At 62.4% G+C, this 14905-nt stretch overlaps 1 protein-coding gene across 10 annotated transcripts in view; it reads left to right on the forward strand.

Annotated features, from left to right (window-relative positions):
• Positions 1-7737: 7737 nt before the first annotated feature.
• The window catches only part of RTKN (rhotekin), a 30232-nt gene continuing 23064 nt past the window's right edge, over positions 7738-14905 (forward strand). For 2 of the 10 annotated variants that reach the window (XR_012645293.1, XR_012645294.1), the window contains exon 1: positions 7738-8111. Coding sequence is in view for 4 of the 10 variants with exons in the window: in XM_074992145.1 (XP_074848246.1) it covers positions 8001-8111 (111 nt within the window). In the remaining 6 variants the exon portion in view is untranslated. Of the gene's footprint in view, positions 8112-14797; positions 14814-14905 lie in introns of those variants that run through there. The other 8 variants (XR_012645295.1, XM_074992145.1, XM_074992146.1 and 5 more) reach the window with 8 other exon arrangements.

The raw sequence follows: 14905 nt of genomic DNA on the forward strand, positions 1-14905 counted from the left end.
CACAGACACACAGGGACCTTCCTTGGCCCAGGCCTGGAAAACTCTTCGCAGGTCTGTCTTGGCCACTAGTGGATGATGGGTTGGAATCGCTCCTCCCCTCCTTGAGCTGTGGCAGGCCACTCGGTTCAGAACTCCATGCAGTCCAGGGTTCCCTGCCCCGATCCGGGCTCACCTCTGCAGGATTCTCCTTAACCCTCAGCTCTGCCACTGCACATCCACGCTGCCTTGTCCAGCTTCTTTAATCTCGATTCGGTTTCCAGGTGCTGCCACTTCACAGCGGAGTTGCTCAGCATGGTTGCAGGCTCTCAGGCTGATGCCCTCTGCACCCCATGATTCCTGGAAGAATCCCTTCAGTGTTCCAGGCTCCTTGCGGGTCACAAGCTGCCCAGGTTTAGGCTGTAGGCCCCTCCGTCCTCTGGGACCGACTCCAACAGACTCCCAGCGGAACCCCTTCTTCAGTGTGACACCCGCTGTCAGGGACCATGAGCACCCTGTCTTGGGAAGGACTCATTCAGCGTCAGCCTCCTCAGGGGTCACTTGTTCCTGGGGGTTGGGCTCTCGGCCCCTCCACCTTCTGGGACCAACTCCAACAGATTCCCAGGAGTAACCCCTCCTCGGGTGTGACACCCCCTCTCGAGGACCACAACCGCAGTTGCTTGGGTTCGGCCGCAGGCCCCTCCGCCTTTGGGAGCTGCACCTCACTGCCCGTCAGCACACCTGGGTCTCACAGGCCCCACTTCTTCCGGGGCCCCGGTCACTTACTGCTGGATGCTCCATCCTCAGGGTGCAGAACATCCCACTTTTGACACCAGTGTGATGGGGTTCTGGGGTCCCCCAAGCTCTGCACCCTGTCCGCAGGCAGGAGAGTCTCTTACTCAGCAGGAAAACAGCAGGTTTATTAGCCGACAGGACACAGCATTATACAGAGGAGTCAGTGCAGCAGGCAGAGACAGCCAGTCCAATCCATATTGGGGAGAGGAGGCCCCGAGGGGCCCCCAGAGCTGGGGCCTTGCCCCCTCCTTTGTCTCTCTCTCTCTCCCAGCCCAGACTAACTGCTTCCCAAATCCCAGTTCCAATTCAAACCCCTCAGGCTCCACCTCCTCCTTTGTCTGCAGTACAAAGGTGTTACCTGGTTGTCAGGGTTACCCTCAGCAGGAGCCCCACACCCTCTGTGAGCCACACACACACACACAGGTATCCCCCACTCCATCACAGGGGGACAGGGCTCAGGGGTTACCCACTGCACCAGGCGCTCCAGCTGCAGAGGGGGGCAGGGCTCAGGGGTTACCCACTGCACTGGGCGCTCCAGCTGCAGAGGGGGGCAGGGCTCAGGGGTTACCCACTGCACCGGGCGCTCCAGCTGCAGGGGGGGGGGCAGGGCTCAGGGGTTACCCACTGCACCAGGCGCTCCAGCTGCAGGGGGGGGGGCAGGGCTCAGAGGTTACCCACTGCACGGGGCGCTCCAGCTGCAGAGGGGGGCAGGGCTCAGGGTTACCTGTTACACTGGCCACTGCAGTCGGGAGTGGGGACAGAGCTCAGGGGTTACCCACTGCACCAGGCACTGCAGTTGGGAGCAGGGACGGGGCTCAGGGGTTACCCACTGCACCAGGCACTGTAGTCGGGAGCAGGGACGGGGCTCAGGGGTTACCCACTGCACCAGGCACTGCAGTCAGGAGTGGGGGCAGAGCTCAGGAGTTACCCACTGCACGGGGCACTGCAGTCAGGAGTGGGGGCAGAGCTCAGGAGTTACCCACTGCACCGGGCACTGCAGTCAGGAGTGGGGGCGGGGCTCAGGGGTTACCCACTGCACCGGGCACTGCAGTCAGGAGTGGGGGCGGGGCTCAGGGGTTACCCACTGCACCGGGCACTGCAGTCAGGAGTGGGGGCAGAGCTCAGGAGTTACCCACTGCACCGGGCACTGCAGTCAGGAGTGGGGGCAGAGCTCAGGAGTTACCCACTGCACCGGGCACTGCAGTCAGGAGTGGGGGCGGGGCTCAGGGGTTACCCACTGCACCGGGCTCCTGAGCTGGGGAATGAGGGTGGGGCTCAGCTTACAGGGAAGGCTGCTGGGGAGCTGTTCCTGACTGTGTTTCTGGGTTTAAACCCCCGGGCAGGGGGCCTCTCTGCACCTTTGCACGGCTCCTCCCCTGCCCTCTGGAGAGATGTGGTGGAGTGGGGGATATCTGTGTGTGTGTGTGGGGCTCACAGAGGGTGTGGGGCTCCTGCTGAGGGTAACCCTGACGACCAGGTGACACCTTTGTACTGGAGACAAAGGAGGAGGTGGAGCCTGAGGGGTTTGAATTAGAACTGGGAGCTGGAAGCAGTGAGTCTGGGCTGGGAGAGACAGAGACAAAGGAGGGGGCAGGGCCCCGGCTCTGGGGGCCCCTCGGGCCCAACCCCCAGGAACAAGTGACCCCTGAGGAGGCTGATGCTGAATGAGTTCTTCCCAAGACAGGGTGCTCATGGTCCCTGAGAGCGGGTGTCACACTGAAGAAGGGGTTCCGCTGGGAGTCTGTTGGAGTCGGTCCCAGAGGGCGGAGGGGCCTACGGCCTAACCCCAGGGAGCTTGTGACCCGCAAGGAGCCTGGCACACTGAAGGGATTCTTCCAGGGATCGTGGGCTGCAGAGGGCATCAGCCTGAGAGCCTGCAACCACGCTCAGCAACTCCGCTGTGAAGTGACAGCACCTGGAAACCGAATCGAGATTAAAGGAGCTGGACAAGGCAGCGTGGATGTGCAGTGGCAGAGCTGAGGGTTAAGGAAACTCCTGCAGGGGTGAGCCCGGATCGGGGCAGAGAACCCTGGACTGCCTGGAGCTCTGAACAGAGTGGCCTGCCACAGCTCAAGGAGGGAAGGGGCGATTCCAACCCATCATCTACTAGTGGCCAAGACAGACCTGCGAAGAGTTTTCCAGGCCTGGGCCCAGGAAGGTGCCTGTGTGTCTGTGCAGGAAAGCAGCTTGTCCGCTGGGAATGGCAAGTTGTCTGTGAGAGAAGCTGCTTCACCTTCTGGGTGTGTGTGGAGACCAGCCGGGGGGCTGGGACAAAGGAGAGAGTCTCCAATTGTCTGTCTGTGTTGAACAGCAGCAGCAGCCTGGGGAGAGAGCAGAGCCTGCGTTTGGAAAAGGTGCCAATGAGGAAACTAGCCCATTGTCTGAGGAAGATTCCCCAGCCCGGGGTGGCTGGAGAGGGAACCCCAGGAAAGCGCATTCCAGGTGTGTCTCTGAATCCAGCCATGGGGGCTGGAGCAGAGGGAATGGCTCCGGGATGGGGCAGTGGTATCCCTGATAAGGACACTGGTCCTTGGTGCAAGAAAGGTGCTTCTGCTTCTGGGGAAGTGAATCCTTTGTCTGAGCCTGCGGGGGCTGGAGATGGTGCTAAGATCCCAGAGCTGGATCTGAGGGCAGCTGAAGCCCAGATGGGAAGTGGGCCTACCTCTGTGTCTCTCAGGGGGGATGGTGATTTAACTCGGTCTGATCCAGTTAGTATCATCAGGGAATCCCAGAGACCAGATGATTCTGGTGCTTGTTCTTTGCCTGATGCTGAGGTGTTACTGGGAGGGGTGAGAGGACTCTGTCCCACCACAGTCATCCTCTCGCCAGGACACAGGAAGAGCAGACTGGCAATGGAGTTACGCTGCCTGATGGAAATAAGGAAGCTGGCAGCAGAAGGGAGGAAAGGGATCCTGACCTTCTGTCTGGTGGTACTGGCTGTCTGCCTGGAAGGGGATTATGTGGAAATCTGCCTGATGGGCCAGAAGTGATCCTGGGTGTAGGTGAACCCCAGGAGCTGGTTGTGGCTCAAGGGAGCAGTGCCCCCGTGGAGGCAGACAGGGGTGAGTTGTTGTTTGGGGGAGCTCTTGAGGAAGAGAATTTCCCTGAAACTTTTCTTGAGCAGTCTGTGGGGACGGCAGAAAATGGGAGTGAGGTGAAGGAGAGTGAACAGGAAAGGTGGTTGCCTGTAAGCATCAGAGCCAGCCCTTTGCCTGGGGAGAAGTTTGTTTCAGCTCCTGATGGCCAGGACCTGCCTGAGTGTGAAACCACTGGCTGTGCTCTGCAAGGGTCCAAAGCAGGCAGGGTAGAAGTTTCTCAGGAATTGGAAGTTGGTCCAAGTAAAGTGAAAACTATCAGGGAGTGTGAGCAGCCCTGTGAGAACCAAGTGAAATGGCTGCACAGTCAATCTCTGTAGGATGCAGGAGAGGGCCAGCAATTCCCCATCTCCAGATGGTGGAAACACTTATATTCTCATACTGGATTCGACTTCTGATTCCATGGGGAGGCAGTAGTTGGAGGTGGAAGGACGAAGGAGCTTTGGGCCTGGTGGGCCAGTAAGGGATAAACAGGGATTCCTCCATGTGGATTCTGCGTCTGGGACTCACAAAACAACTTTCAGAAACCAGTTTGGTTTGCAAATTTCCAGGCTGGCTGGGAGGGGGCGTCTCCCTGAGATCATCAATGGCCCAGCTCTTGTTAGAAGGGAGGGCACAGCCGGAGAGATCAGATTTCCACCCCAGGGGGCAAGGGAGATGATTAGAACTTGATGGTGCTAAGAAAGGCCTCAGCCATTTATCCCCAAAATACCAGATTCTCAAGGAGGTTACACAAAGGTTGTGGTCTACCAAAGAGCAATGTGAATGTACAGTTGCAATGGGTTTGTTCTGTTACTCACGCTGACTGCTGTAACCAGTGGGTGCCGCTACCAAAAGCTATAGAATTGTACCATGTACTGAATGTTTGGAAAGAGCCATGTGACATGATGACATTGATGTATAAGAATGAGTTGTGTGTTGAAGGAGTTTGTAATTCTGAAATGTCACCATTGTTCCCTGTAACTAGTCTTGCAACCTCTGACATGAGAAGGAACATTCCAAACCTATTGTGTGGCATGGAAGGGGAAACTGAGGCACACAACCATTGTGGTGGTCTGGCTAAATGCCAAGGATGGAAGCATTTGTACCTTCCCTTACTGGACTGTAACTGAATTCCAGACATTGGCTGGAGCAGCTGTACAGACTGGTGCTCAGATGGGGCAGGACCCTGACCACAAAAGACCTGTTTGATCTGCTGGTGCTGCAGCATCTGTATGGGCTCTGCCTGCCCGACTTGAGAACGTGGCTGACGGACCGGGGCCGAAGCAGGGAGACCGACCAACCCAAGGGAACTAAAGGGACTTGCCTGGCTGCATCACATGAAAAGGGCCAAGACCAAGCTCCTGACTTGGAGCCTCCCCCAGCAGGATTACGACATGGAGGTGGTGCACATCAAGGGGAGAACAGAGGGTACAGCTGATGCCCTGTCACAAGGGGAGGCCCCCGAACTTCCCCAGGTCACCAGTTGAGTGACCCTGCTCAGTTCGGTCTGGAAGTGGGAAGAGATGTGATGGAGTGGGGGATACCTGTGTGTGTGTGAGTGGCTCACGGAGGGTGTGGGGCTCCTGCTGAGGGTAACCTTGACGACCAGGTAACACCTTTGTACTGCAGACAAAGGAGGAGGTGGAGCCTGAGGGGTTTGAATTGGAACTGGGAGTTGGAAGCAGTGAGTCTGGGCTGGGAGAGAGAGAGACACAGGAGGGGGCCAGGCTCCAGCTCTGGGGGCCCCTCGGGGCCTCCTCTCCCCAATCTGTATTGGACTGGCTGTCTCTGCCGGCTGCACTGACTCCTCTGTATGACGTTGTGCCCTGTTGTCTAATAAACCCGCTGTTCTCCTGCTGAGTGAGAGTCACTCCTGCCTGCAGACGGGTGCAGAGCTTGGGGAACCCCAAACCCCGTCACAGTAGCTCAGCCGGCTTTTCTCAGTCCCTGCTGTCCTAGTTTGTGTTCTCTCCCTTGGTGCCTGTCCCGAGCGTATGAGCCACCGGTCCCACTAGCAGCAGTCCCGTCCCTGCACGGCTGCGCTCCTCACCCAGCCGTCCCCCAGCCCCCGTTTGTAAGTGGTGTGTACTCAGCAGCCCCCCCGCAGGCTGCCGTCCAGCCCCGGTTTGTGGCTCAGCCCTGGCCGGGTGGGTGCTGTGCTGCGGCCTGGGGCCAGGAGAGATGAGCTCCCTGAGCCGGCGCCAGGCTGTGAGAGGCAGGGTCTGCACAGCCCGCACTGGGGCAGGCTGGTTCACAGCCACCCAGCAGATCCCATTGCTGGTGGGGCGGTTGTTCAGCCCTGACTCAGGAGGCAGCACAGCCAGACAGACAGACGGCTGGGGCAGCCTGGGGAGCCAGCCAGCCAGGGAGGAGGAGGGGCTCCTGAGGGCTGTATAGGCCCTGGGCAGCAGAGTTGATGGATGATTCAGAGGGCTGAGCACCCCCCCCCTCCTTGGAGCACAGGTCCCCTCCCCAGGAACAAGCTGGGTAATGGCGTCAAAACGGGGGCCCCATCCATGGCCTGAGGGCCCTGGGGCATCCCCGGAAGTCCCCCCAGGTGCTGCCCCAGCCCAGCCGGTGAGAGGGAGACGCTCCCAGGCCAGGGCTGGGCAGCCTCTGTCTGCCCTGCCCCGCCCCCGCTGGCACTCGGCGGGGGGGAGCACAGCCAGCGCGGGGTAGGGGGGCCAGGATGCAGCGCTTCCCCCTCCCTCGCAGGCCTCCCCCAGTTCCTTCCCACCGGGAGGGGGTTACGCTGGGCTGGCCGGCTGCCAGGCGGCGCCTGGGCAGAGGCAAAGGGAGGGAATAACCCCTGAGGCCAGAGCCAAAGGTGCCCTATGTCACCAGGCCCGGGAGCCTGGCGTGGCCGAGCCAGAGAAGTGCTGCCCGGCCGCACAGAACCCTGCGAACTCTTTGTTCCCAAGGCAGCCTGCGGCAGTGAGCCCCCAGGTTAACGTGCATCCCTGTGAGCTGGGCGACCCGACCCAGCCTCACTGCAGCCAACCTCCATCCAGGGCCTGCCAGGCTCCCGCCCTGCCCCTGCTGCTGCTCGCGTGCCGCGGTGCCCGGGCCAGCCAGGGGGCTGCACAGACCCCACACTCCCAGTCTAGCCAGCATAAAGGGCAGAAGCGGATGGCACAAGGGGTGGCCTGCGGGGAGCGGGGAGCAGGGGGAGATCAGCAGCCTGGCCCAGCTGCCTGCAGCACAGCACTCTGTTGGACTGGGAGAGATCCTGCCTGGGCCTGTGTGCGCAGCCCCAGGAGAGCGTGGGCGTGCCGGGAGGGGCTGAGTGGGTCCCTGCCGAGGACAGAGCGAAGGAGCTATGTGCCTCTGGCCTGGCGCAGAGGGGCCCGCGAAGAGCACGTGAAGAGTGTGGGTGGAGAGGCGGGGAGCAGACATTGGTGCAAAGCCATGTGTGCAAGGGAGTTACACATGGGTGTGTCCAGCATGTGGCTGTGTACACACACCAGGCGTGTTCGTGTGCTGGTGCAGGCACTGCAGGGAGCAGGAGTGTGACAGGGTCCTAGTGAGCAGCCCCAGCCGCTTGGGGGGTGTGGGGGCAGGCGGATGCAGCCTTGGGCACGACCAACCCAGGAACCAGCCCAGCACCTCTGGGCCAAGCCCACAGCCGAGCGTGCAAGGGGAGGTTCACCAGTGGGCTTGGGCACAGCACACTCATGCCGTACTCCTACAGGCACACACAGGGGCCACCCCACAATGACACACTCACTCCCCAGCTGTCACACTGTCCCATTGTCTCCTCTGCAGGCCTGGCCGTGCCACGAGGCTCCTGCCAGCTCCCTGCCCTGGCGCTGCAGGCCCTTGGTCAGCGGGCGGCGGCCTCCACCCGCCCAGTGAACCAGCTCTGTGCGCCGGGCCGGGTCGGGCCTGCCTGGCTGCTCCCAGCGCTGGATTCCAGCTGCCTGGTCCTCACGGCCCGGTTCGGGGCTGCAGCGCCGCCCAGCCCCGCCAGGTGCCGCCGGGGGGCGGGGGAGGAGTTTGACTCCCAGTTGGAAGTTCCCTTGGGAGTCGGGCGAGCCGGGGCTCCGCAATCGGAACCGGCCCGCGGGCTGCCCGCCCAGCCGCAGTGGGTTGCAGCCCGGACCGCAGCGCCGATCGGATAGGATCGGGCCGGGCCGCGCCGCGCCGCGCAGGATGTTCTGCCGGAACCAGCGGAGCAGAGTGACCGTGGCGCGAGGCTCGGCCCTGGAGATGGAGATCCGGAGGGGCCGCTTCAGGGTCAGCCTCCTCGGGGACACCCCCCAGGTAGGAATCGGCCCCCGCCCGCACCTCCGCCCTCACCTGCGCCGCCCTCCAGCTCGCAGGACGGTCTGAGCCCCGGGGCTGCCCCGGCCCTGTCGGCCTGGGCGGTCGTGTCACCCGGGGCCGGGGCCGGGTCCCGCTGGGCGAGGGTGGGACAGAACCGCCTCCGGCCTCCGCAGCTGGGCTCCCGCGGTGCAGCCGCCTCTGGGGAGGAGCTGGCAGAGGCGGCCCAGAGCCGCTCCGCAGGGAGCGAGGGGAAATGGCCACCAGAGGCAGCGGGAGGGGAAGGGCGTGGGAAGGACTCGGCGGCGGGCCGGGCCTAGGCCCCGAGGTAGCGCTGGGGCACGGGGCGGGGGCAGCCCAGCCCTAGGGAAGCCCCTCATCCTGCTTCTGGACGCAGACCGCCCCCTGCGGAGCCCCATGAGTGCAGCCTGGGGGTCAGCCCTGCCGCGGGAGAGCGCCGCCTGCGGAGCCCCATGAGTGCAGCCTGGGGGTCAGCCCTGCCGCGGGAGAGCGCCCCCTGCGGAGCCCCATGAGTGCAGCCTGGGGGTCAGCCCTGCCGCGGGAGAGCGCCCCCTGCGGAGCCCCATGAGTGCAGCCTGGGGGTCAGCCCTGCTGCGGGAGAGCGCCCCCTGCGGAGCCCCATGAGTGCAGCCTGGGGGTCAGCCCTGCCGCCGGACAGCGCCCCCTGCGGAGCCCCATGAGTGCAGCCTGGGGGTCAGCCCTGCCGCGGGAGAGCGCCCCCTGCGGAGCCCCATGAGTGCAGCCTGGGGGTCAGCCCTGCCGCCGGACAGCGCCGCCTGCGGAGCCCCATGAGTGCAGCCTGGGGGTCAGCCCTGCCGCGGGAGAGCGCCCCCTGCGGAGCCCCATGAGTGCAGCCTGGGGGTCAGCCCCTCAGCGATGGGGCTAAGCTGTCCGTCTCCTGTCACCCATTCCCAGCATCAGGCACCCAGTGGCTGCGGACTCAGTTCCTGCTGGGGTGACCATGTTCCCCTAGGGTGAATGTGGGACCCCTGGGGTGGGGGTGTCCTGGCTAAAACGGGACAGATGGTCAACTTGCGTCAGGCAATGGCTGCCCCCTTCTTCCCGCCCAGACCTCTCACCCCTGCCCTCTCCTGCACCCCCCACCCACGGCTGCACCCTCCCTCCCGCCAAACCCAGCCCCCACCTACTCCTGCACCCCCCACCCACTGCTGTACCCTCCCTCCCACCAAACCCAGCCCCCGTCCACTCCTGCACCCCCCACCCACGGCTGCACCCTCCCTCCGGCCAAACCCAGCCCCACCCTCTCCTGCACCCCCCACCCACGGCTGCACCCTCCCTCCCGCCAAACCCAGCCCCCACCTACTCCTGCACCCCCCACCCACTGCTGTACCCTCCCTCCCATCCAAACCCAGCCCCCACCTACTCCTGCACCCCCCCACCCACTGCTGTACCCTCCCTCCCATCCAAACCCAGCCCCACCCTCTCCTGCACCCCCCACCCACTGCTGCACCCTCCCTCCCACCAAACCCAGCCCCCACCTACTCCTGCACCCCCCACCCACGGCTGCACCCTCCCTCCCACCAAACCCAGCCCCCACCTACTCCTGCACCCCCCACCCACGGCTGCACCCTCCCTCCCGCCAAACCCAGCCCCACCCTCTCCTGCACCCCCCACCCACGGCTGCACCCTCCCTCCCACCAAACCCAGCCCCCGCCCACTCCTGCACCCCCCACCCACGGCTGCACCCTCCCTCCGGCCAAACCCAGCCCCCACCTACTCCTGCACCCCCCACCCACGGCTGCACCCTCCCTCCCATCCAAACCCAGCCCCCACCTACTCCTGCACCCCCCACCCACTGCTGTACCCTCCCTCCCATCCAAACCCAGTCCCCACCTACTCCTGCACCCCCCACCCACGGCTGCACCCTCCCTCCCGCCAAACCCAGCCCCCACCTACTCCTGCACCCCCCACCCACGGCTGCACCCTCCCTCCCGCCAAACCCAGCCCCACCCTCTCCTGCACCCCCCACCCACGGCTGCACCCTCCCTCCCACCAAACCCAGCCCCCGCCCACTCCTGCACCCCCCACCCACGGCTGCACCCTCCCTCCGGCCAAACCCAGCCCCACCCTCTCCTGCACCCCCCACCCACGGCTGCACCCTCCCTCCCATCCAAACCCAGCCCCCACCTACTCCTGCACCCCCCCACCCACTGCTGTACCCTCCCTCCCATCCAAACCCAGCCCCCACCTACTCCTGCACCCCCCACCCACGGCTGCACCCTCCCTCCCACCAAACCCAGCCCCCACCTACTCCTGCACCCCCCACCCACGGCTGCACCCTCCCTCCCACCAAACCCAGCCCCCACCTACTCCTGCACCCCCCACCCACTGCTGTACCCTCCCTCCCACCCATCCAAACCCAGCCCCCACCTACTCCTGCACCCCCCACCCACGGCTGCACCCTCCCTCCCACCAAACCCAGCCCCCACCTACTCCTGCACCCCCCACCCACGGCTGCACCCTCCCTCCCACCAAACCCAGCCCCCACCTACTCCTGCACCCCCCCACCCACTGCTGTACCCTCCCTCCCATCCAAACCCAGCCCCACCCTCTCCTGCACCCCCCACCCACTGCTGCACCCTCCCTCCCACCAAACCCAGCCCCCACCTACTCCTGCACCCCCCACCCACTGCTGCACCCTCCCTCCCATCCAAACCCAGTCCCCACCTACTCCTGCACCCCCCACCCACGGCTGCACCCTCCCTCCCACCAAACCCAGCCCCCACCTACTCCTGCACCCCCCACCCACGGCTGCACCCTCCCTCCCGCCAAACCCAGCCCCACCCTCTCCTGCACCCCCCACCCACGGCTGCACCCTCCCTCCCGCCAAACCCAGCCCCCACCTACTCCTGCACCCCCCCACCCACTGCTGTACCCTCCCTCCCATCCAAACCCAGCCCCCGCCCTCTCCTGCACCCCCCACTCACTGCTGCACCCTCCCTCCGGCCAAACCCAGCCCCCGCCCTCTCCTGCACCCCCCACCCACTGCTGCACCCTTCCTCCCGCCAAACCCAGCCCCCACCCACTCCTGCACCCCCCACCCACTGCTGCACCCTCTCTCCCCCCAAACCCAGCCCCCACCTACTCCTGCACCCCCCACCCACTGCTGCACCCTCTCTCTCCCCAAACCCCGCCTACTCCTGCCCCTTCCTCCCAGCCAGACCCCACACACTCACCCCTGCAGCAGGTTCCTCAGGGCTGGGTGCTGCGGACTCCAGAGGGGCTCTGGCCCTAGCCCCACACCACACAGGGGTCCAGCGTGGGGGGCTCTGGCCCTGCAGGATGTCCGGGTGGGGGGCTTGGACCCACACCATGCAGGGCTCCAGGCTTGGCCCTGTCATGTGGCAGGGGCTCAGGGGGAGGGTCTGCCCCACGCTGTGCAGGGCTCTGGCCGCAGCAGGGCTCTGGCTCCTCCACAGCCCTGCAGGGGGGGACTGGGGTGGAGGGGCTCCGGCGATGGACCCGGCCCTGCACTGCGAGGGGCCCAGCTCCCCAGCTCCATCCCCAGCCCAACCAGGCACCTGAGCACGGCCGGGGCTGGTACTGGCATCCCAGTGGTGCAGCTGGTGGGGAGCTACGTTTAAAATGGCAGTAGCTGGGAAAAAAGCCCTGCGAGTCTGTGGCCAGCACAGGGAAAGGACACCGGCGAGGGCCACATACGGGACAATTGGTCCCATTTAAAAAATAAGCCAGGACGCCTTTTTGGCTCCCTAAATACAGGACTGTCCTGCCCAGTACAGGACAGACGATCACCCAAGTTCCTGCCCATCTTGGCCAACAGGCACCGATGGGTCGATCCTCTGTGAGGTTATCCCGCTGCTGTTTGAACCGGTAGAGTCTCAGCCTCCAACATGCCCTGGCAAAGAGCTCTGCGGCCTGTCTGTTTCTTCTGGTGACCCCTAGCTCTTGTGTTCTGATGCGGCGTGACCGAGACTTCCTTCGGCCCGTTCTCCACACCGGCCATGATTTACAGCCCTCTGGCAGAGCCCCTTGCAGCTGGCTCTTTTCCAAGCTGGACTGTCCTGGTCTTTTTAAACCCGTCTCATGCAGCTGCTGTTCCAAAGCCCTAATCGGTTTGATTGCCCTTCTCTGCACCTTCGCCAATTCCCGTCCGTCAGTTTTGGGCGGAGGTGACCCCATGGGCACACAGCATTCAGGGTGGGGGCGTGCCGGGGTTATGTAGCGGCGAGATGGCGTTTTCTGTCTGATTCTCTATCCCTTTCTTAATGATTCCCAAGATTTGGTCGGCGTGTTTGCCCACCAGTGCACAGAGTGGATGTTTCCAGATAATTTTCCATATTGATGCTGAGATCTTTCGTGAGTGGTAACAGCTAATTTAGACCCCATCATTGCGTATGGGTAGTTGGATTACGCGTTCCAAGGTGCATTACTGTGCCCTTATCAACACTGAATTTCACCTGCCCTTTTGTTGCCTGTTCACCCAGTTCTGTGAGATCCTTTTGCAGCTCTTTAGTCTGGTTCGGCTGAACTATCTTGAGCAGTTTTGTATCATCTGCAGATTTTGCCACCCCACTGTTCACCTTTTCTCCAGACCATTTCTGAATATGTCACATAGGATTGGGCCCAGTGCAGACCCCTGAGGGACGTCATTAGGTACTTCTCTCCATTCTGACAACTGACCATTATCCCGACCCTTTGTTTCCTGTCTGTTACCAGTTCTCAGTCCATGAGAGGGCCGCCCCCTGATCCCATGACAGCTTGCTTTACATAAGAGCCTTTGGTGAGGGACCTCCTCCACAGCTTGCTGGAAATCTAAGTACACTATAGCCACTGGGTCCCCCTTGTCCCCATGCTTATAGACTCCCTTCAGGAACTCTATGCGTCTGCCCAAGTGGGTCTTTGTCCACAAGAGCTTATGTTCCAAAAGTCTGTTAGTTTATAACATGCCATGTGAGTTGTTGTTTTCTCCGAGTTTTAGTAGATCAGTGATGCATGATTTTCCTTTCCAAACACCTTGATGATTCTTCCCCAAGAAATGATGTCCATCTATGTGTCTGACAGTTCTGGTCTTCACTCTAGTATTAACCAATTTGCCCAATAGTAAAGTCAGACTGACTCGCCATGTAATTGCCAGGATCACCTCTAGAGCCCTTTTTAAATATTCGCATCACATTCACTATTCTCCAGCCGCTTACAGGTGCTGATTTAAATGATAGGTTACAAACCACTGTTTGTGTTTGGTCAGTTTCACACGTGAGTTCCTCCAGAAGTCTTGTGAACACCTTCTAGTCCCCCTGGCTTGTTACTGTTCAGTTTGTCAGTTTGTTCCAAAACCACCTCTAATGACCCCTCAGTCTGGGACAGCTCCCCAGATTTATCACCTACAAAGAATGGCTCTGGTGTGGGAATTTCCCTCACCTCCTCAGCAGCGAAAGCTGGTGCAAGGAACTCATTTAGTTTCTCTACAACGACCTTATCATCCTTGAGTGCTCCCTTAGCCTCTTGGTCGTCCATTGGCCCAACTGGCTGTTCAGCAGCTTCCTGCTTCTGATGTACTTGAATTTTTTTTTCTGTTATTTTGTGGGTCTGTGTCTGGCTGGTGACATTTTTTTGGCCTACTTCATTATACAGTAAAGTCCTTCATATCAGGCAGCCCTGGGGACCAGGAGGTTGCCAGGTATTCAAATATTCTGGATAAGAGAGAGAGATCCCTAGCAATGCATAACATTAAGGAAAAACAAGGTTAGGTGTTACAAAACAAACAACAAGGTGTGCAGAGTACTGCATTTACCAACAGCAGCAGCATCATGCACTGGCAATGGATGGGTGCTGAGGTTGCTGTGGTTGTGGGTATTCACTTTCACTGCCCTGGACGTATGGAAAAGGTAGCTGACCTGTGCTTGTGATTAAAAGGCTGGTTATGTGAGTGCTCCGGATAGGGAGAAGTGGGTCTGCCCCACAAAAGTTCATCACCTGAATTATTTTGTCAGTCTTTAAAGTGCTGTGTGACTGCCGGTTTGCTTTGCAGATAGGAGTGCATTTATTGTATTTTTACACTTCATTTGCCAGTGTTTATGGTCCCGTCCCTTACCCTCAGAAATAGGTGCTGGGGGCCATCTAGGCACCGAGCGTTCTGGGGGGGTTGGGGGTGGTAGGGTGCTGTCTCAGGGTAGGGGGCCTGGGGGCAGGCGGGTGCTGTCTCAGGGAGGCGGTGGGGGGGCTGTCTCGGGGGGGTGCTGGGGGGCTGTCGCAGTAGGGATGATGGGGGGCTGTCTCAGGACGTGGTGGGGCGCTGTGTCTTGGTGGGGGCTGGGGGGGCTGTATCTCGCAGGGGGCGGCGGAGGGTGGCTGTCTCGGTGGGGCGGGGGGCTGGGGGTGGTGGGGGCTGTCTCGAGGGGCAGTGGGGCGCTGTACCTCGGCGGGGGTGGGGGTGGTGGGGGGCTGCCTCGGGGGACACCAGGCCCAGCGCGGTAGCTCCCACGTGCGCGGTCCCGGGCGGCGGCTGGGCCCCGGCTCCCGCTCCGGACTCCGTCCCGGGGCCCGCGGGGGGGAGGCCGGCCGGGCTGTGTCCTGCGGGCCGCCCCCCGCCCATCCCCGCCGCTTCGGGCCTCCCTCCCGCTGCTCCGCCTCGGGCTGGGCGGGCCCCTATAACCCGAGCCGGCGGGGGCGGGCGGCGCCGGCGGCGGGAGGAGGCCGAAGGTAACGGGTGCGGGCTGAGCCCCGGGGCCGGCTCGCTGCAGCCTCCCCGGCCCGGCCGCGCCTGGCCCCGGGGGTGTGCGGGCACCGCGCTG

This window comes from Carettochelys insculpta, chromosome 4 (assembly GCF_033958435.1).
Source record: "Carettochelys insculpta isolate YL-2023 chromosome 4, ASM3395843v1, whole genome shotgun sequence".
NCBI lineage: Eukaryota > Metazoa > Chordata > Testudines > Carettochelyidae > Carettochelys > Carettochelys insculpta.